Source organism: Pristiophorus japonicus, chromosome 14 (assembly GCF_044704955.1).
Source record: "Pristiophorus japonicus isolate sPriJap1 chromosome 14, sPriJap1.hap1, whole genome shotgun sequence".
In the NCBI taxonomy this organism is placed as follows: Eukaryota; Metazoa; Chordata; class Chondrichthyes; family Pristiophoridae; genus Pristiophorus; species Pristiophorus japonicus.
This window is the reverse complement of record NC_091990.1, coordinates 104,520,737-104,544,254: the sequence shown is the minus strand read 5'-3', so window position 1 is coordinate 104,544,254 and position 23,518 is coordinate 104,520,737. Positions and strand designations below refer to the sequence as shown.

At 47.9% G+C, this 23,518-nt stretch overlaps 2 protein-coding genes across 2 annotated transcripts in view; both read right to left on the bottom strand.

The window, feature by feature from the left end:
* LOC139279628 (cadherin-related family member 5-like) overlaps positions 1-23,518 on the bottom strand; it is a 184,900-nt gene that overhangs the window by 54,139 nt on the left and 107,243 nt on the right. The window lies entirely within an intron of this gene.
* The window catches only part of LOC139280284 (malignant fibrous histiocytoma-amplified sequence 1 homolog), a 71,922-nt gene that overhangs the window by 1,323 nt on the left and 47,081 nt on the right, over positions 1-23,518 (bottom strand). The window contains exons 7-9 of the mRNA XM_070899961.1: positions 23,357-23,517; positions 7,923-8,085; positions 5,185-5,300 (exon numbers count right to left, since the gene is read on the bottom strand). Of these exons, the coding sequence (XP_070756062.1) occupies positions 5,185-5,300; positions 7,923-8,085; positions 23,357-23,517 (440 nt within the window). The remainder of the gene's footprint in view (positions 1-5,184; positions 5,301-7,922; positions 8,086-23,356; position 23,518) is intronic.

The window sequence follows — 23,518 nt, the reverse complement described above, 5'->3', positions numbered from 1 at the left end:
GGAGGGAGAGAGAGTGAAGGAGGGAGGGTGAGTGAAGGAGGGAGGGAGAGAGTGAAGAAGGGAGGGAGAATGAAAGAGGGAGGGAGAGATTGAATGAGGGAGGGAGAGAGTGAAGGAGGGAGGGAGAGAGTGAAGGAGGGAGGGAGAGAGTGAAGGAGGGAGGGAGAGAGTGAAGGAGGGAGGGTGAGAGTGAAGGAGGGAGGGAGAGAGAATGAAGGAGGGAGGAAGAGAGATTGAACGAGCGAGGGAGAGAATGAAGGAGGGAGGGAGAGAGAGTGAAGGAGGGAGGGAGAGAGAGTGAAGGAGAGAGAGAGTGAAGGAGAGAGGGTGAGTGAAGGAGGGAGGGAGAGAGTGAAGAAGGGAGGGAGAATGAAAGAGGGAGGGAGAGATTGAATGAGGGAGGGAGAGAGTGAAGGAGGGAGGGAGAGAGTGAAGGAGGGAGGGAGAGAGTGAAGGAGGGAGGGAGAGAGTGAAGGAGGGAGGGTGAGAGTGAAGGAGGGAGGGAGAGAGAATGAAGGAGGGAGGAAGAGAGATTGAACGAGCGAGGGAGAGAGAGTGAAGGAGGGAGGGAGTAAAGGAGGGAGGGAGAGAGTGAAGGAGGGAGGGAGAGTGAACGAGGGAGGGAGAGTGAAGGAGCGAGGGAGAGAGTGACGGAGGGAGGGAGAGAGTGACGGAGGGAGGGAGGGAGAGTGAAGGAGGGAGAGAGAGAGAGTGAAGCAGGGAGGGAGAGAGAGTGAAGCAGGAGGAGAGAGAGTGAAGGAGGGAGGGAGAGAGTGAAGGAGGGAGGGAGAGTGTGAAGGAGGGAGGGAGAATGAAGGAGAGAGGGAGAATGAAAGAGGGAGGGAGTGAATGAGGGAGGGAAAGATTGAATGAGGGAGGGATTGAGTGAATGAGGGAGGGAGCGAGTGAAGGAGGGAGGGAGCAAGTGAAGGAGGGAGGGAGCAAGTGAAGGAGGGAGGGAGCGAGTGAAGGAGGGAGGGAGCGAGTGAAGGAGGGAGGGAGCGAGTGAAGGTGGGAGGGAGAGAGTGAAGGAGGGAGGGAGAGAATGAAAGAGGGAGGGAGAGAATGAAGGAGGGAGGGAGAGAGTGAAGGAGAGAGGGAGAGTGAAGGAGAGAGGGAGAGTGTGAAGGAGAGAGGGAGAGTGTGAAGGAGGGAGGGAGAGAGTGAATGAGGGAGGGATGGAGTGAAGGAGGGAGGGAGAGATTGAATGAGGGAGGGAGCGAGTGAAGGAGGGAGGGGGAGAGTGAAGGAGGGAGCGAGAGAGAGTGAAGGAGGGAGGGAGAGAGAGTGAAGGAGGGAGGGAGAGAGAGTGAAGGAGGGAGGGAGAGAGAGTGAAGGAGGGAGGGAGAGAGAGTGAAGGAGGGAGGGAGTGAGTGAAGGAGGGAAGGAGATAGTGAAGGAGGGAGGGAGAGAGTGAAGGAGGGAGGGGAAGAGTGAAGGAGGGAGGGAGAGAGAGAAGGAGGGAGGGAGAGAATGAAGGAGGGAGGAAGAGAGAGTGAACGAGCGAGGGAGAGAGAGTGAAGGAGTGAGGGAGAGAGTGAAGGAGGGATGGAGAGTGAAGGAGGGATGGAGAGTGAAGGAGGGATGGTGAGTGAAGGAGGGAGGGAGAGTGAAGGAGGGAGGGAGAGAACGAGAGAGAGTGAAGGAGGGAGGGAGGGAGAGTGAAGGAGGGAGAGAGAGAGAGAGTGAAGCAGGAAGGGAGAGAGAGTGAAGCAGGGAGGGAGAGAGAGTGAAGGAGGGGGAGAGAGTGATGGAGGGAGGGAGAGTGTGAAGGTGGGAGTGAGAGTGAAGGAGGGACGGAGAGTGAAGGAGGGACGGAGAGTGAAGGAGGGAGAGAGTGAAGGAGGGAGAGAGTGAAGGAGGGAGAGAGTGAAGGAGGGAGAGAGTGAAGGAGGGAGAGAGTGAAGGAGGGAGAGAGTGAAGGAGGGAGGGAGAGAGTGAAGGAGGGAGTTAGAGAGTGAAGGAGGGAGGTAGAGAGTGAAGGAGGGAGAGAATGAAGGAGGAAGGGAATGAAGGAGGAAGGGAGAGAGTGAAGGAGAAAGGGAGAGTGTGAAGGAGGGAGGGAGAGAGTGAAGGAGGCAGGGAGGGAGTGAATGAGGGAGGGAGAGCGTGAAGGAGGGAGGGAGAGAGTGAAGGAGGGAGGGAGAGAGTGAAGGAGGGAGGGAGAGAGTGAAGGAGGGAGGGAGCGAGTGAAGGAGGGAGGGAGAGAGTGAAGGAGGGAGGGAGAGAGTGAAGGAGGGAGGGAGAGAGTGAAGGAGGGAGGGAGAGAGTGAAGGAGGGAGGGAGGGAGAGAGAGTGAAGGAGGGAGGGAGAGAGAGTGAAGGAGGGAGGGAGAGAGAGTGAAGGAGGGAGGGAGAGAGAGTGAAGGAGCGAGGGAGAGTGAAGGAGGGAGGGAGAGAGTGAAGGAGAGAGGGAGAGAGTGAAGGAGAGAGGGAGAGAGTGAAAGAGAGGGAGTGGAGGAGAGAGGGAGAGAGAGTGAAGGAGGGAGGGAGGGAGAGTGAAGGAGGGAGAGAGAGAGAGAGAGTGGAGCAGGGAGGGAGAGTGAAGCAGGGAGGGATTGAGAGTGAAGGAGGGAGGGAGAGAGTGAAGGAGGGAGGGAGAGTGTGAAGGAGGGAGAGAGTGAAGGAGGGAAGGAGAGTGAAGGAGAGAGGGAGAATGAAGGAGAGAGGGAGAATGAAAGAGGGAGGGAGTGAATGAGGGAGGGAAAGATTGAATGAGGGAGGGACTTGAGTGAAGGAGGGAGGGAGAGAGTGAAGGAGGGAAGAGCGAGTGAAGGAGGGATGGAGCGAGTGAAGGAGGGAGGGAGCGAGTGAAGGGGGGGGGTAGAGTGAAGGAGGGGGGGAAGAGTGAAGGAGGGGGGGGAAGAGTGAAGGAGGGGGGGAAGAGTGAAGGAGGGGGAGGAAGAGTGAAGGGGGGGCGAAAGAGTGAAGGGGGGGCGAAAGAGTGAAGGGGGGGGGAAGAGTGAAGGAGGGGGGGGGAGAGAGTGAAAGAGGGGGGAGAGAGTGAAGGAGCGGGGGAGAGTGAAGGGGGGGAGAGAGTGAAGGGGGGGGAGAGTGAAGGAGGGGGGGAAAGAATGAAGGAGGGGGGGAAGAGAGTGAAGGAGGGGGGGAGAGAGTGAAGGAGGGGGGGGAGAGTGTGAAGGAGGGGGGAGAGTGAAGGAGGGGGGGAGAGAGTGAAGGAGGGGGGGAGAGAGTGAAGGAGGCGGGGAGAGAGTGAAGGAGGCGGGGAGAGAGTGAAGGAGGGGGGGGAGAGAGTGAAGGAGGGGGGAGAGAGTGAAGGAGGAGGGGGGGAAGAGTGAAGGAGGGGGGAGAGAGTGAAGGAGAGAGTGAAGGGGGAGGGAGAGAGTGAAGGAGGGAGGGAGAGAGTGAAGGAGGGAGGGAGAGAGTGAAGGAGGGGGGGGAAGAGAGTGAAGGAGGGGGGGGAGAGAGTGAAAGAGGGGGGCGAAGAGAGTGAAGGAGGGGGGGGAGAGAGTGAAGGAGGTGGGGGAGAGAGTGAAGGAGGGGGGGAGAGATTGAAGGAGGGGGGGAGAGAGTGATGGAGGGAGACAGAAGAGACTCAGTCACTGAAAGAGAAACTATCTTTCTAACTTTTATCCAGGAGCAATGCCAAGAATGGTCAACTCATTTTATTTAAATTAGCTTTTGTTCCTTTTTCCTGCTTCTATTTTCTCTCTCTGTCTTTAGTTGCTGAGCAGATTCCTGTTGCATCGGGACGAGGAAAGGGGCATCAAGGCCATTGTTTATTTGTGTGGGTCACATGGGCATGGCTATCTTTATAACCCATTCCCGGCTACATTTAGCTACAGCACGTGGACCAGGCCTGGAGTCGGGAGTGGGCGGAGTCAGAAGCGGGCCTGGAGTCGGGAGCGGGCAGGAGTCAAGAGTGGGTGGGAGTCAAGAGCGGGCGCGAGTCGGGAGCGGGCGGTTTCAGGAGGGGGCCAGATTAGGGAGTGCCAACACCTCCCCTTTCCTGAAGGACATGATGAACCAATTGGAATTCTGCAACAAAGTGGCAGCTCATCAATCATCACAAACTTAAAATACAATTACACAATAGTGGGATTTAAACTCACACATGACTGGCTTTCCAGCCCAGGGCCATAAACACAAGGCTACTGTCCCTGACTAAAGGCTTGACACCAGGAATGGGCACCCAATATTAGAGACTTTAATCCTGCCTCACACTCCCAGTGCAGTACTGAGGGAGCGCTACACTGTCGGAGGAGCAGTACTGAGGGAGCGCTGCACTGTCGGAAGGGCAGTACTGAGGGAGCGCTGCACTGTCGGAAGGGCAGTACTGAGGGAGCGCTGCACTGTCGGAAGGGCAGTACTGAGGGAGCGCTGCACTGTCGGAAGGGCTGTACTGAGGGAGCGCCGCACTGTTGGAGGGGCAGTACAGAGGAGCGCTGCACTGTCGGAAGGGCAGTACTGAGGGAGCGCTGCACTGTCGGAAGGGCTGTACTGAGGGAGCACTGCACTATTGGAGGAGCAGTACTGAGGGAGCGCTGCACTGTCGGAAGGGCTGTACTGAGGGAGCGCCGCACTGTTGGAGGGGCAGTACAGAGGAGCGCTGCACTGTCGGAAGGGCAGTACTGAGGGAGCGCTGCGCTGTCGGAGGGGCAGTACTGAGGGAGCGCTGCGCTGTCGGAGGGGCTGTTTTTTTGGATGAGACATTAAACCGAGGCCCCAGCTACCCTCTCAGGTGGACATAAAAGACCCATGACATTATTCGAAGAAGAACGGGGGAGTTCTCCCTGGTGTCCTGGGCCAATATCTATCCCTCAACCATCATCACTAAAACAGAATATCTGGTCATTTAGAAAAAATGTGCAGGGCGATGGGGAAAGAGCAGGGGGAGTGGGACTGATTGGATCGCTCTTTCATAGCCGGCACAGGTTCGATGGGCCGAATGGCCTCCCTCTGTGCTGTATCAGTCTCTGAGACCATTCCTATTTGTTGAAACTTGCTGTGTACAAATTTGATGACTTTCTTTTCCCACGTTACAACAGTGACTACACTTCAATAGTACTTCATAGGCTGTAAAGCGCTTTGGGACGACCTGAGATATTGAAAGGTGCTGTAGAAATGCAAGCTCTTTCTTAACTAAACAATGTGAAAAGATGCAAAGCGACTGGGTGCATTTGAAGGAAGCTGCGGTGGGACACATAGGGGCGATCTCACCCACCTTCAGTCGTGGCGTTCAGGGCCTGGGAGCCGATACTCGTGCAGAATAAGAACTCGGTCTGGAAGTTCCTGCAACATTTCTCACAGGTCTTTATCTTCTCCTCCTCCGTCTGCTCGCTGCCAGATACAAACACAGATATCAGCGAGTCGTACCGAAGCCAAGCCCCAAAACGGTCAGTGACTCGAGTCCGCGTAACCATCCCCACCCTCCCGCAACAAAGCAAGTCTTGCTTCTATCAATTTACAGGAAACGGTTTTATAATCATACCATTCCGACGTAATGTATAACCGAATATAAATACCATGGCAACTCAAAATTAGCACTCGCAACGCCAGGTTGGAAACAGGACATGTCGTTATGCTAAATCCTTCTGACCCCGCTCTGTGTAGTATGGCACAGATAGGATGGGCCGAATGGCTGCACTATTCTATGAATATCTTCAGTCACATTTTCACCAAAATTCCACACAGTCACTTTGTGTGGAAGAATAAGATGGTTTTATTTCCTTCTATTCCTCTTCCCTTGCCCCTCCCATTTCGCTGGAGTAGTTTCACAGTCTAATCTCCGCTACACCCTCAAACCCGCGACCTCCACCACCTCATCACCACCCAGAAGGACAAGGGCAGCAGGTGCGTGGGAACACCACCACCTTCAAGTTGGGAGGGGGATCTGGGGAGAAGGAGTTTGAAATATATCGGCCGTCCTTCATCGTCACTGCGTTAAAATCCTGGAGCTCCCTCCCTAACAGCACTGTGGGAGCACCTTCACCACACGGACTGCAGCAGTTCAAGAAGGCGGCTCACCACCACCTTCTCAAGGGCAATTGCATAAGAACATAAGAATAAGGAGCATGAGTTGGCCATTCGGCCCCTCGAGTCTGCTCCGCTATTCAATAAGATCATGGCTGATTGTCTACCTCAACTCCACTTTCCTGCACTATCCCCATATTCCTTGATTCCCTTAATATCCAAAAATCTATCGATCTCTGTCTTGAATATATTCAAAGACTGAGCCTCCCAGCCCTCTGGGGTAGAGAATTCCAAAGATTCACCACCCTCTGAGTGAAGAAATTTCTCCTCATCTCAGTCCTAAATGGCCGACCCCTTATTCTAAGACTGTGACCCCTGGTTCTAGACTCCCCAGCCAGAGGAAACATCCTTCCTACATCTACCCTGTCAAGCCCTGATTAGGGACGGCAATAAATGCCAAACTTGCCAGCGCACCCACATTCCAGGAATTAGTTTTTTTTAAATGATCAGGCCACTTAGTTGAGACCAGTAAAACAGGCTTTACTATAAGTTCACAACTAATAAATGAAATGGTCAGGCAGCATCTGTGGAGGGGGGGCTGGGGAAGGGGGTGGGGCTGGGGAAGGGGGGGGGTGCTGGGGCGTGAGCTGTAGGAGGGGGGCCTGGGGGAGAGGGAGGCAGGGTGAGAGGGAGGCAGGGTGAGAGGGAGGCAGGGTGAGAGGGAGGCAGGGTGAGAGGGAGGCAGGGTGAGAGGGAGGCAGGGTGAGAGGGGGGCAGGGTGAGAGGGGGGCAGGGTGAGAGGGGGGCAGGGTGAGAGGGGGGCAGGGTGAGAGGGGGGCAGGGTGAGAGGGGGGCAGGGTGAGAGGGGGGCAGGGTGAGAGGGGGGCAGGGTGAGAGGGGGGCAGGGTGAGAGGGGGGCAGGGTGAGAGGGGGGCAGGGTGAGAGGGGGGCAGGGTGAGAGGGGGGCAGGGTGAGAGGGGGGCAGGGTGAGAGGGGGGCAGGGTGAGAGAGGGGCAGGGTGAGAGGGGGGCAGGGTGAGAGGGGGGCAGGGTGAGAGGGGGGCAGGGTGAGAGGGGGGCAGGGTGAGAGGGGGGCAGGGTGAGAGGGGGGCAGGGTGAGAGGGGGGCAGGGGAGTGAGGGCTGGGGGAGTGGGAGCTGGGCTGGGGAACTGGGGGTTGGGTGAGTGGGGGGGCTGGGGGAATGGGGGCTGGGTGAGGGGGGGCTTGGGGAGGGAGCAAGGAGTTGGATCTGAATCAAGTACCCCACGCCCCCTCTCCCACCCCACGCACCCACCCAACCACCTGTCCCGCACTAACACACCCACTCCGAGTCACCAGCAGCATTTGCTGTAAAGACCATGGAGGCTGAAGATATTAACGTCAGTTCTAACAGCGGAGCCTTAAAGTGCCCAAAAGTGCTGTTCCTTGAATCACAGCAACTCGCTGCGTAAAACAAATTCTCCTCATCTCCCCCTCTGGTTCTTTTGCCAATCACCTTCGATTTGTGCCCTCTGGTTACTGACCCTCCTGCCACTAGAAACAGCTGCTCCTTATTTACTCATTATTTTGTACACCGCTATTAAATCTTCATCAATACAAAAGCAAAATACTGCGGATGCTGGAAATCTGAAATAGAAACAGAGAATGCTGGAGATGTTCACCTGCTGAGTATTTTCAGCATTTTCTGTTTCTAGTAAATCTCCCCTTAACCTTCTCTGCTCTGAGGAGAACAACCCCAGCTTCTCCAGTCTCTCCACATAACTGAAGTCCTTCATCCCTTGTATCATCCTGGTAAATCTCCTCCACACCCTGTCCAAGGCCTTCACATCCTTCCTAAAGTGCGGTGCCCAGAATTGAACACAATACTCTAGCTGGGGCCGAAGCAGTGATTTACAACAGTTTAGTACAACATCCTTCCTTTTGTATTCTATTTATTTATAAAGCCCAGGATCCCATTTGCTTCTCGAGGGGAAACCCCATCCAAACTTACATGTCCTCGTCTTTCTCATCCAAGTCTGGCCAGTCAAAATAATGGTCACATTGAGGGTTTCTGCACGGGGTCTTCAGCGAGTAATGAAGGCCGGGCCACTGCTCCACCACTTTCTTCATTCTCTGAATGGCCGACATGATCAGACACCATCGGCCCACAAATACTGAGGGGACAAAGGGGAAAGAAGGTGAGTCATTGGAATCGCCCTTGCTCCCTTTCTGTGTGTCTCTCTCTCTCTGTCTCTCTCTCTCTCTCTCGATCTCTCTCTCTCACTCTCTATCTGTCTGTCTGTCTGTCTCTCAGTCTCTCTCTCTGTCTCTCTTTGTCTGTCTGTCTCTCCCTCTCTCTCTCTCTGACTGTCTCTCCCTCTCTCTCTCTCTGACTGTCTCTCCCTCTCTCTCTCTCTGACTGTCTCTCCCTCTCTCTCTCTCTGACTGTCTCTCCCTCTCTCTCTCTCTGACTGTCTCTCTCTCTCTATCTATCGACCTCTCTCTCTCTGCCTCTCCCTCAGGTAGAAATTAGTTTCAGCCTGTTTTTGGATTTAAAATAGGCTTCGAGTAAGGCTCAGAGGGGGAGCATTGCAGATTCATCAGAATAATACCGGGGCTAAAAGGGTTAAATTATGAGGTCGGGTTGCACAGAGTGGGCTTGTATTCCCTCGAGTTTAGAAGATTAAGAGGTGATTTGTTCGAGGTGTTTAAGATGATGAGAGGATTCAATAGGGTAGATAGAGAGAAACTATTTCCTCTGGAGTGGGGATTCCATAACAAGGGGCAGCATCTTAAAATTAGAGCCAGGCCGTTCAGGGGTGATGTCAGGAAGCATTTCTTCACACAAAAGGCAATGGGAATTTGGAACTTTCTCCCAAAAAGCTGTGGATGTTGGGGGTCAATTGGAGCTTTCAAAACTGAGATTGACAGATTTTTGTTGAGTAAGGGTATTAAGGGTTAGGGAACCAAGGCGGGTAGGTTCAGATCAGCCGTGATCTGATTGAATGGTGGGACAGGCTCGAGGGGCTGAATAGCTTCCTCCTGTTCCTGTGTAACAGGCTCGAGGGGCTGAATGGCCTCCTGTTTCTGTGCAACAGGCTCGAGGGGCTGAATGGCCCCCTTCTGTTCCTGTGTAACAGGCTCGAGGGGCTGAATGGTCTCCTCCTGTTCCTGTGTAACAGGCTCGAGGGGCTGAATGGCCTCCTCCTGTTCCTGTGTAACAGGCTCGAGGGGCTGAATGGCCTCCTCCTGTTCCTGTGTAACAGGCTCAAGGGGCTGAATGGTCTCCTCCTGTTCCTGCGTAACAGGCTCGAGGGGCTGAATGGGTCTCCTGTTCATGTGTAACTGGCTCGAGGGGCTGAATGGCCTCCTCCTGTTCCTGTGTAACGGGCTGGGATTAAGGCCGGGGGTTGAGGGAGCCCCAATCACCAGCTGCTCTGATCGGAAACATTATCACCGTCTGTTATTTGCTGCTGAATCAGTGAAGAAAAGCCGACAATCATCAAATTTAAAAATAAAACAAGGAGCTGCAGACAGCGCAGGTGTCTGAGGTCAGGCGAGAGAATGTGGCATCTGGAAGCTCCTCTGGGCCTCATTCTCCCGGCTGTTGTGGGACGCAACACAGGAACACATCACACACAGTACAAGGAGCAGATTCACCATCTCTGCCACTGTTATACCAGCTCTCAACTAGGACAGGATCAGGATATGGACAAAAATACACAGGCACAGAGAGAGAGAGAGAGAGAGACAGAGAGAGAGAGAGAGAGACAGAGCGAGAGAGACAGACAGAGAGACAGGCAGAGAGAGAGACAGACAGATAGAGAGACAGACAATGAGACAGACAGAGAGAGAGAGAAAGAGACAGACAAACAGAGAGACAAACAGAGAGAGACAGACAGAGAGAGACAGACAGAGAGAGACAGACAGAAAGACAGGCATGGAGAGAGACAGACAGGCATAGAGACAGACAGGCAGAGAGTTAAACAGACAGAGTCAGACAGACACAGACATGAGACAGAGAGAGAGACAGACAGACAGAGAGAGGCAGAGAGACAGACAGACAGGCAGAGAGACAGACAGACAAACACAGAAAGAGAGACAGACAGACAGAGAGAGACATACTGACAGACAGAGAGACATATGCAGACACAGATGTATACAGATATAGAGACAGACACAGAGTCATCTACAGACATACAGATGCACATACAGGTACAGAGTCATTACAGACTGAGCTATAGAGCCAGACAAACAGACAGACAGAGATATGTATGCTTCCTGTGCTAGATCCGGGTGCTCCCTTGTGGAGCAGCCGAAGGTTCAGTGAGTGCAGGCACTGTGTGCTCTGCTGTATCGAAAGCCAAGAGCAGCCCCTGCAGTATGTGTGTGGAATTTCTGTTTCTCACATCACTCACTCACATCTGCCTGAGTGAGACTCGTGTTGAATTATGGAGACAGCTGTCCACTGGGCTCTTTGATGCAACTCTCCGTGCTGCACTCTTTCACAGACAGCAGACAGGGATTGGGATCAGGCCAAGGATCAATGCGTTAGCTCACTGCTTGGAACAACAGGCGGAAACTAACTGTCTGCACAGGGTCCACTCCTGGCCCAGACAGGGGATCACTTTCTCTCACAGATGGGATTAGCATTATTGGATTCACCCTGCAATCACAAATAAGGTCATCTCTGATCACCTGCTCACACCCACTTCCAACCCCAATTCTTTCTGTGTCCACCCCTCTCCCTCAAGTCATTACAATCGCACTGCCAAATTCCATTCACCACAATATTTCTGCAGCTACAAGGCAAAAGAATACACGTTAAATGGGAGGACACTGAGAAGTGTAGAGGAACAAAGTGACTTTGGAGTGCATGTCCACAGCTCCCTGAAGATTGCAGGCCAGGTAGATAAGGAGGTTAAGAAGGCACATGGAATACTTGCCTTTACGAGCCGAGGCATAGAATACACGAGCAGGGAGGTTATGCTTGAACTGTACAAAATACTAGTTAGGCCACAGCTAAAGTAAAGCATGTAGTTCTGGACACCACATTACCGGAAAGATGTGATTGCACGAGTGAGGGTACAGAGGAGATTGATATCGACCTGTACAACATGTGCTCATCTACCTGAACAAGGGTTCAACTACCTGAACAAGGGTTCATCTACCTGTAAAACATGGGTTCATGTACCTGTACAACAAGGGTTCATCTACCTGTACAACAAGGGTTCATCTACCTGTATAAGGGTTCATTTACCTGTACAAGGGTCCATTACCTGTACAAGGGTCCATTACCTGTACAACAAAGGTTCATCTACCTGTACAACAAAGGTTCATCTACCTGTACAACATACGTTCATCTACCTGTACAACATACGTTCATCTACCTGTACAAGAGTTCATCTACATGTACAAGGGTTCATCTACCTGTACAACAAAGGTTCATGTACCTGTACAACAAAGGTTCATGTACCTGTACAACAAGGGTTCATGTACCTGTACAACATGGATTCATCTACCTGTCCAACATAGGTTCATCGACCTGTACATGGGTTCATCTACCTGTACAACAAAGGTTCATCTACCTGTACAACATAGATTCATCTACCTGTACAAGGGTTCATCTCCCTTTACAACAAGAGTTCATCTAACTGGACAACAAAGGTTCATTGACCTGTACAACAAGGGTTCATCTACCTGCACAACAAGGATTCAATTACCTGTCAACGGTTCATCTGACTGTACAACACGGGTTCATCTACCTGTATAAGGGTTCATCTACCTCGACAACAAGGTTTCATCTACCTGTACAAGGGTTCAGCTACCTGTACTACAAAGGTTCATCTACCTGTAAAACAAGGGTTCATCCACATGTACAAGGTTTCACCTATCTGTACAAATTGGGTTCATCTACCTGTACAACAGTCCATCTACCTGTACAAGGGTTCATCTACCTGTACAACAAACGTTCATCTACCTGTACAACAAACGTTCATCTACCCGTACAACATGGGTTCATCTAACTGTACGACATGGGTTCATCTACCTGAACAAGTGTTCATCTACCTGTATAAGGGTTGATCTACCTGTACAACATGGGTTCATCGACCTGTACAAGGGTTCATCGACCTGTATAAGGGTTCATCGACCTGTACAACAAGGGTTCATCTACCTGTACAACAAAGGTTCATTTACCTGTACAACAAAGGTTCATCTACCTGTACAACATGGGTTCATCTACCTATACAACATACGTTCATCTACCTATACAACATATGTTCATCTACCTGTACAACATAGGTTCATCTACCTGTACAACATAGGTTCATCTACCTGTACAACATATGTTCATCTCCCTGTACAAGGGTTCATCTACCTGTACAACAAGGGTTCATCTACCTGTACAACAAAGGTTCATCTACCTGTACAACATTGGTTCATCTACCTATACAACATACGTTCATCTACCTATACAACATACGTTCATCAACCTGTACAAGGGTTCATCTACCTGTACAACATAGGTTCATCTACCTGCACAACATGGGTTCATCTACCTGCACAACATGGGTTCATCTACCTGCACAACATGGGTTCATCCACCTGGATAACAAAGTTTCATCTACCTGTACAACATGGGTTCATCTACCTGTACAACAAAGGTTCATCTACCTGTACAACAAAGGTTCATCTACCAGTACAACATAGCGTCATCTACCTGTACAACAAAGGTTCATCCACCTGTAAAACAAGGGTTCATCTACCTGTAAAACAAGGGTTCATCTACCTGTACAACAAGGGTTCATCAATCTGTACAACATGGGTTCATCTACCTGTACAACAAGGGTTCATCTACCTGTATAACAAAGGTTCATCTACCTGGACAACAAAGGTTCATCTACCTGTACAACAAAGGTTCATCTACCTGCACAACAAAGGTTCATCTACCTGCACAACAAAGGTTCATCTACCTGCACAACAAAGGTTCATCTACCTGTACAAAAGGTTTATCTAACCGTACAACATGGGTTCATCTACCTATACAACAAAGGTTCATCTACCTGTACAAGGATTCATGTACCCGTACAAGGGTTCATGTACCCGTACAACATGGGTTCATCTACCTGTACAACTAAGGTTCATCTACCGGTACAACATGGGTTCATCTACTCGGACAACAAAGGTTCATTGACCTGTACAACAAGGGTTCATCTACCTGCACAACAAGGGTTCAACTACCTGTCAACGGTTCATCTGACTGTACAACACGGGTTCATCTACCTGTATAAGGGTTCATCTACCTCGACAACAAGGTTTCATCTACCTGTACAAGGGTTCAGCTACCTGTACTACAAAGGTTCATCTACCTGTAAAACAAGGGTTCATCTACATGTACAAGGGTTCACCTATCTGTACAAATTGGGTTCATCTACCTGTACAACAAACGTTCATCTACCTGCACAACAAACGTTCATCTACCCGTACAAGGGTACAGCTAGCTGTATAACAAGGGTTCATCTACCTGTACAACATGGGTTCATCTACCTGTACAACAAACGTTCATCTACCTGTACAACAAACGTTCATCTACCCGTACAACATGGGTTCATCTAACTGTACGACATGGGTTCATCTACCTGAACAAGTGTTCATCTACCTGTATAAGGGTTGATCTACCTGTACAACATGGGTTCATCGACCTGTACAAGGGTTCATCGACCTGTATAAGGGTTCATCGACCTGTACAAGGTTTCATCTACCTGTACAACAAAGGTTCATCTACCTGTACAACAAAGGTTCATCTACCTGTACAACATGGGTTCATCTACCTATACAACATACGCTCATCTACCTATACAACATACGTTCATCTACCTGTACAAGGGTTCATCTACCTGTACAACATAGGTTCATCTACCTGTACAACATGGGTTCATCTACCTGTACAACATATGTTCATCTCCCTGTACAAGGGTTCATCTACCTGTACAACATAGGTTCATCTCCCTGTACAAGGGTTCATCTACCTGTACAACATAGGTTCATCTACCTGCACAACATGGGTTCATCCACCTGGATAACAAAGTTTCATCTACCTGTACAACATGGGTTCATCTACTTGTACAACAAAGGTTCATCTACCTGTACAACAAAGGTTCATCTACCTGTACAACAAAGGTTCATCTACCTGTACAACATAGCGTCATCTACCTGTACAACAAAGGTTCATCCACCTGTAAAACAAGGGTTCATCTACCTGTAAAACAAGGGTTCATCTACCTGTACAACAAGGGTTCATCAATCTGTACAACATGGGTTCATCTACCTGTACAACAAGGGTTCATCTACCTGTATAACAAAGGTTCATCTACCTGGACAACAAAGGTTCATCTACATGGACAACAAAGGTTCATCTACCGGTACAACAAAGGTTCATCTACCTGCACAACAAAGGTTCATCTACCTGTACAAAAGGTTTATCTAACCGTACAACATGGGTTCATCTACCTATACAACAAAGGTTCATCTACCTGTACAAGGGTTCATGTACCTGTACAACATGGGTTCATCTACCTGTACAAGGGTTCATCTACCTGTACAAAATGTGTTCATCTAACTGTACATACCAGTACAACATGGGTTCATGTACCTATAGAGCATGGTTTCATCTACCTGTACAACATTGGTGCATCCACCTGTACAACATGGGTTCATCTACCTGTACAACATGGATTCATCTACCTGTACAACGTGGGTTCATCTACCTGTACAAGGGTTCAAATACCTGCACAACAGGGGTTCATCTACCTGTACAATATGGGTTCATCGACCTGTAAAACAAGGGTTCATCTACCTGGACAACAAGGGTTCATCTACCTGTACAACATGGGTTCATCTACCTGTACAACATGGGTTCATCTACCTGTACAACAAGGGTTCATCTACCTGTGCAACAAGGGTTCATCTACCTGAACAAAGGTTCATCAATCTGTACAACATGGGTTCATCTACCTGGATAACAAATGTTCATCTACCTGTACAACAAAGGTTCATCTACCTGTACAACAAAGGGTCATCTACCTGTACAACAAGATTTCATCTACCTGTACAAAATGGGTTCATCTGCCTGAACAACAAGGGTTTCTCTACCTGTACAACATAGGTTCATCTACCTGTGCAACAAGGGTCCATCTACCTGTACAACATGGGTTAATCTACCTGTAAAACAAGGGTTCATCTACCTGTACAACAAGGGTTCATCTACCTGTACAACATGGGTTTATCTTCCTGTACAACACGGGTTCATCTACCTGTACAACAAAATTTCATTTACCTGTACAACAAGATTTCATCTACCTGTACAAAATGGGTTCATCTGCCTGAACAACAAGGGTTCCTCTACCTGTACTACATAGGTTCATCTACCTGTACAACATGGGTTCGTCTACCTGTACAACAACGTTCGTCTACCTGTACAACGTGGGTTCTTCTACCTGTAATACATGGGTCCATCTACCTGTACAACATGAGTTCATCCACCTGTACAACATGGGTCCATCCACCTGTACAACATGGGTTCATCTACCTGTACAACATGGGTTCATCTACCTGTACAACATGGGTTCATCTACCTGTGCAACAAAGGTTCATCTACCTGTGCAACAAGGGTTCATCTACCTGTACCACAAGGGTTCATCTTCCTGTACCGCAAGGGTTCATCTTCCTGTACCACAAGGGTTCATCTACCTGTGCAACAAAGCTTCATCTACCTGTACAACAAAGCTTCATCTACCTGTACAACAAAGGTTCATCTATCTGTACAACAAGGGTTAATCTACCTGTACAACAAGGGTTAATCTACCTGTACAACAAGGGTTCATCTACCTGTACAACAAAGATTCATCTACCTGTACAACAAGGGTTCATCTACCTGCACAACATGGATTCATCTGCCTGTACAAGGGTTTAACTACCAGTGCAAATGTTTAACCACCAGTGCAAATGTTTAACCACTGGTACATGGATTTAACTTCCAGTACAACATGGGTTCAACTACAGCAGAAAGTGTTAACTATCCATCGAAGGGTTATCTAACAGTACAAACAGGGTTTAGCTACCTGTACAAAGGTTCATCTACCTGTACAAGGGTTCATCTTCCTTTACAACAGGGGTTCATCTACCTGTACAACATGGGTTCATCTAACTGTACAAGGGTTCATCTACCTGTACAACAAAGTTTCATCTACCTGTACAAAATGGGTACATCTACCTGTACAACAGAGATTCATCTACCTGTACAACAAAGGTTCATCTCCCTGTGCAACAAAGGTTCATCTCCCTGTGCAACAGGGGTTCATCTAACTGTACAACATAGTTTCATCTACTTGTACAAAATGGGTACATCTACCTGTACAACATTGGTTCATCTACCTGTACAACATGGGTTCATCTACCTGTACAACATGGGTTCATCAAGCTGGACAACAAGGGTTCATCTACCTGTACAACAAGGGTTCATCTACCTGTAAAACAAAGGGTCATCTACCTGTACAACAAAGGGTCATCTACCTATACAACATGGGTTCATCTACCTGTACAACAAAGGTTCATCGACCTGTACAACATGGGTTCATCTACCTACACAACAGGGGTTTATCTATCTGTACAACAAAGGGTCATCTACCTATACAACATGGGTTCATCTACCTGGATAACAAATCTTCATCTACCGGTACAACAAAGGTTCATCTACCTGTACAACAAAGCTTCACCTATCTGTCCAACAAAGCTTCACCTATCTGTCCAACAAAGGTTCATCTACTTGTACAACAAGGGTTCATCTACCTGTACAACAAAGGTTCATCAATCTGTAAAACATGGGTTTATCTACCTGGACAACAAGGGTTCATCTAACTGGACAACAAAGGTTCATCAATCTGTAAAACATGGGTTTATCTACCTGGACAACAAGGGTTCATCTACCTGGACAACAAGGGTTCATCTACCTGTAGCACAAAGGTTCATCTACCTGTAGAACAAGGGGTCATCTACCTGTACAACAAAGGTTCATCTACCTGTACAACAAAGCTTCATCTACCTATACAACATGGGTTCATCTACCTGTACAACATGGGTTCATCTACCTGTACAACAAAAGTTCATCTACCTGATCAACAAGGGTTCATCTACCTGTAGAGCATGTGTTCATCTACCTGTACAACAAGGGTTCATCTTCCTTTACAACAAGGATTCATCTACCTGTACATACCAGTACAACATGGGTTCATCTACCGGTACATACCTGTACAAAATGAGTTCATCCACCTGTACAACATGGGTTCATCCACCTGTATAACATGGTTTCATCTACCGGTACAACATTGGTGCATCCACCTGTACAACATGGGTTCGTCTACCTATACAACATGGGTTCGTCTACCTGTACAACATGGGATCGTCTACCTGTACAACATGGGATCGTCTACCTGTACAACATGGGTTCATCTACCTGCACAACATGGGTTCATCTACCTGCATAACAGGGCTTCATCTACCTGCACAACAAAGGTTCATCTACCTGTACAACATGGGTTCATCTACCTGCACAACAGGGGTTCATCTACTTGTACAACAGCGGTTCATCTAGCTGTACAACATGGGTTCGTCTACCTGTACAACAAAGGTTCATCAATCTGTAAAACATGGGTTCATCTACCTGTTCAACTTGGATACATCTTCCTGTACAGCAAATGTCATCTACCTGTAAAAACAAGGGTTCATCGACCTGTACAACATGGGTTCATCGACCTGTGCAACAAGGGTTCATCTACCTGTACAACATGGGTTAATCTACCTGTACAAGGGTTCATCTACCTGTACAACATGGGTTTATCTTCCTGTACAACATGGGTTCATCTACCTGTACAACAAAATTTCATCTACCTGTACAACAAAATTTCATCTGCCTGTACAACAAGATTTCATCTGCCTGTACAACAAGATTTCATCTACCTGTACAAAATGGGTTCATCTGCCTGAACAAGGGTCCCTCTACCTGTACAACATAGGTTCATCTACCTGTACAACATGGGTTCGTCTACCTGTACAACAACGTTCGTCTACCTGTACAACGTGGGTTCTTCTACCTGTAATACATGGGTCCATCTACCTGTACAACATGGGTCCATCTACCTGTACAACATGGGTTCATCTACCTGTACAACATGGGTCCATCCACCTGTACAACAAGGGGTCATCTACCTGTACAACAAAGCTTCATCTACCTGTACAACAAAGGTTCATCTATCTGTACAACAAGGGTTAATCTACCTGTACAACAAGTGTTCATCTACCTGTACAACAAAGGTTCATCTACCTGTACAACAAGGGTTCATCTACCTGCACAACACGGATTCATCTGCCTGTACAAGGGTTTAACTACCAGTGCAAATGTTTAACCACTGGTACATGGATTTAACTTCCAGTACAACATGGGTTCAACTACAGCAGAAAGTGTTAACTATCCATCGAAGGGTTATCTAACAGTACAAACAGGGTTTAGCTACCTGTACAAAGGTTCATCTACCTGTACAGCAAGGGTTCATCTACTTGTACAAAGGTTCATCTACCTGTACAGCAAGGGTTCATCTACCTGTACAAAATGGGTACATCTACCTGTACAACACAGGTTCATCTACCTGTACAACAAAGGTTCATCTCCCTGTGCAACAAAGGTTCATCTCCCTGTGCAACAGGGGTTCATCTAACTGTACAACAAAGTTTCATCTACTTGTACAAAATGGGTACATCTACCTGTACAACATTGGTTCATCTACCTGTACAACATGGGTTCATCTACCTGTACAACATGGGTTCATCTACCTGTACAACAGGGATCCATCGACCTGTACAACAGGGGTTCATCGACCTGTACAACAGGGGTTCATCGACCTGTACAACAGGGGTTTGTCCACCTGTACAACAGGGGTTCATCGACCTGTACAACAAGGGTTCATCTACCTATACAACATGGGTTCATCTAACTGTACAGCAGGGGTTCGTCCACCTGTACAACAGGGGTTCATCGACCTGTACAACGTGGGTTCGTCCAACTGTACAACAGGGATTTATCTACCTGTACAACAAGGGTTCATCTATCTGGACAACAGGGGTTCATCAAACTGCACAACATCGGTTCATCTACCTGTACAACAAGGGTTCATCTACCTGTACAACATGGGTTCAACTACCTGTACAACATGTGTTCAACTATCTGTACAGCAAGGATTCATCTACCTGTAGAACAATGGTCCATCTACCTGTACAACATGGGTTCATCTACCTGTACAACAGGGGTTCATCAACCTGCATAACATGGGTTCAACTACCTGTAGAACAATGGTTAATCTACCTGTACAACATGGGCTCACCTATCTGTACAACATGGGTTCATCTACCTACACAACAGGGGTTTATCTATCTGTACAACAAAGGTTCATCTATCTGTACAACAAGGGTTAATCTACCTGTACAACAAGGGTTCATCTACCTGTACAACATGGGTTCATCTAGCTGGACAACAAGGGTTCATCCACCTGTACAACAAGGGTTCATCTACCTGTAAAACAAAGGTTCATCTATCTGTACAACAAGGGTTAATCTACCTGTACAACAAGGGTTCATCTACCTGTACAACATGGGTTCATCTAGCTGGACAACAAGGGTTCATCTACCTGTACAACAAGGGTTCATCTACCTGTAAAACAAAGGGTCATCTACCTGTACAACAAAGGGTCATCTACCTGTATAACAAGGGTTCATCTACCTGTACAACAAAGCTTCACCTACCTGTCCAACAAAGGTTCATCTACTTGTACAACAAGGGTTCATCTACCTGTACAACAAAGGTTCATCAATCTGTAAAACATGGGTTTATCTACCTAGACAACAAGGGTTCATCTACCTGGACAACAAAGGTTCATCAATCTGTAAAACATGGGTTTATCTACCTGGACAACAAGGGTTCATCTAGCTGTACAACATGGGTTCGTCTACCTGTACAACAAAGGTTCATCAATCTGTAAAACATGGGTTCATCTACCTGTTCAACTTGGGTACATCTACCTGTACAGCAAATGTCATCTACCTGTAAAAACAAGGGTTCATCGACCTGTACAACATGGGTTCATCGACCTGTGCAACAAGGGTTCATCTACCTGTACAACATGGGTTAATCTACCTGTACAAGGGTTCATCTACCTGTACAACATGGGTTTATCTTCCTGTACAACAAGGGTTCATCTACCTGTACAACAAGATTTCATCTACCTGTACAACAAGATTTCATCTACCTGTACAAAATGGGTTCATCTGCCTGAACAAGGGTTCCTCTACCTGTACAACATAGGTTCATCTACCTGTACAACAACGTTCGTCTACCTGTACAACGTGGGTTCTTCTACCTGTAATACATGGGTCCATCTACCTGTACAAAATGGGTTCATCTGCCTGAACAAGGGTTCCTCTACCTGTACAACATAGATTCATCTACCTGTACAACAACGTTCGTCTACCTGTACAACGTGGGTTCTTCTACCTGTACAACATGGGTCCATCTACCTGTACAACATGGGTCCATCTACCTGTACAACATGGGTCCATCTACCTGTACAACATGGGTCCATCTACCTGTACAACATGGGTTCATCTACCTGTACAACAAGGGTTCATCTACCTGCACAACATGGATTCATCTGCCTGTACAAGGGTTTAACTACCAGTGCAAATGTTTAACCACTGGTACATGGATTTAACTTCCAGTACAACATGGGTTCAACTACAGCAGAAAGTGTTAACTATCCATCGAAGGGTTAGCTAACAGTACAAACAGGGTTTAGCTACCTGTACAAAGGTTCATCTACCTGTAGAGCAAGGATTCATCTACCTGTACAACAAGGGTTCATCTACCTGTACAACAAGGGTTCATCTACCTGTACAACAAGGGTACATGTACCTGAACTACATGCTTCATCTACCATCACAACATGGATTCATCTGCTTGTACAAGGGCTTAACTACCAGTGCAAATGTTTAACCACTGGTACACGGATTTAACTTCCAGTACAACATGGGTTCAACTACCAGCAGAAAGTTTTAACTACCCATCGAAGGGTTATCTAACAGTACAAAAAGGGTTTAGCTACCTGTACAAGGGTTCATCTACCTGTACAACAAAGGTTCATCTACCTGTACAAGGGTTCCTCTTCCTTTACAACAGGGGTTCATCGACCTGTACAACATAGGTTCATCTAACTGTACAAGGGTTCATCTACCTGTACAACAAAGTTTCATCTACCTGTACAAAATGGGTACATCTACCTGTACAACACAGGTTCATCTACCTGTGCAACAAAGGTTCATCTCCCTGTGCAACAAAGGTTCATCTCCCTGTGCAACAAAGGTTCATCTCCCTGTGCAACAAAGGTTCATCTCCCTGTGCAACAAAGGTTCATCTCCCTGTGCAACAAAGGTTCATCTCCCTGTGCAACAAAGGTTCATCTCCCTGTGCAACAGGGGTTCATCTCCCTGTGCAACAGGGGTTCATCTCCCTGTGCAACAGGGGTTCATCTCCCTGTGCAACAGGGGTTCATCTAACTGTACAACAAAGTTTCATCTACTTGTACAAAATGGGTACATCTACCTGTACAACATTGATTCATCTACCTGTACAACATGGGTTCATCTACCTGTACAACATGGGTTCATCTACCTGTACAACGAGGGTTCATCTACCTGTACAACGAGGGTTCATCTACCTGTACAACATGGGTTCATCTAACTGTACAGCAGGGGTCCATCTACCTATACAACAGGGGTCCATCGACCTGTACAACAGGGGTTCAACGACCTGTACAACAGGGGTTCATCGACCTGTACAACAGGGGTTCATCGACCTGTATAACAAAGGTTCATCTACCTGCACAATATGGGTTCATCTACCTGCACAATATGGGTTCATCTACCTGTACAACATGGGTTCATCTACCTGTACAACATGGGTTCATCTACCTGTACAACAAGTGTTCATCCACCTGTGCAATAATGGTTCACCTACCTGAACAACAAAGGTTCATCTCCCTGTACAACATGGGTTCATCTACCTGTACAACAAGAGTTCATCCACCTGTGCAACAGGGTTTCATCTACCTGTGCAACAAGGGCTCACTACCTGTACAACATGGGTTCTCCTACCTGTACAACAAAGATTCATCTCCCTGTACAACAGGGGTTCATCTACCTGTACAACAAATGTTCATCTCCCTGTACAAAAGGGGTTCATCTACCTGTACAACAAAATTTCATCTACCTGTACAAAATGGGTTCATCTGCCTGAACAAGGGTTCCTCTACCTGTACAACATGGGTTCATCTACCTGTACAACATGGGTTCATCTATCTGTGCAACAAGGATTCATCTATCTGTACAATAAAGGTTCATCTGCCTGTACAACAAGGGTTCATCTACCTGTACAACAAGGGTTCATCTACCTGTACAACAAGGAGTCATCTACTTTACATAAAGGTTCATCTACCTGTACAACAAAGGTTCATCCACCTGTACTACATGGTTCGCCTACCTGCACAACATAAATTCATCTGCCTGTACAAGGGTTTAACTACCAGTGCAAATGTTTAACCACTGGTACACGGATTTAACTTCCAGTACAACATGGGTTCAACTACCAGCATAAAGTTTTAACTACCCATCGAAGGGTTATCTAACAGTACAAAAAGGGTTTAGCTACCAGTACAAGGGTTTAACTACCAGTGCAAAGGTTTAACTACCCGCACAAAGATTTAACTACCAGTACAACAAGTGTTTAACTATCAGTACAAGTGGTTAACTACCAGTACAATGATTTAACAATCAGTGCAACAAGAGTTTAACTATGAGTACAAGGGTTCATCTACCATTACTTTTATGATCATAATAAAGTAATGTAACTGAGTACTGTAGACATGAGTAAGTGTGACCTTAGCTCCTTTATTCAAACTCCAGAATGCTCATACAGCATGGGAGGCCTGCTTATATACAGTGCTCCCAAGTGATGCTGAGATCACTTGGGACTCCAACAGGTATGCCCTCTGGTGGCGGTATGATACAGGTTACCTCGGGTTGCATACATAACAAGTACAACAAGGGTTGGTGTGAATTTCCATTTTTTGTGATTTTAATCGATGCATTGACCTGTTTGAAATGACCGGTGTAGCACTGCCTCTAAAAGCGCGGGTGAGAAATTTGATGACCACATTTAGCAGTTGGAGGCAGGATCGGCATATGGTAGCTCCCAGGCCCGGCAGTTTATTACAAGGGATAATCCTATCAGCTGTGTTGATTGAGAGAGGGGGGGGCCAAGGATGTGAAGGAGGTGAGTGGACCTACCATCCCTGTCTGATCCATTTCCCTTGCAGCGGAACTCGATGTAGCTGTTGGCTTCTTCATTGTGTTCCTTCAGCAGCAGCTTGCGCCCATTGACTGCCACCAGGCAGCGCTCCTTCCCCACCCAGTGAGAGTAAATGAAGTTACATAACTTAATGATAACCC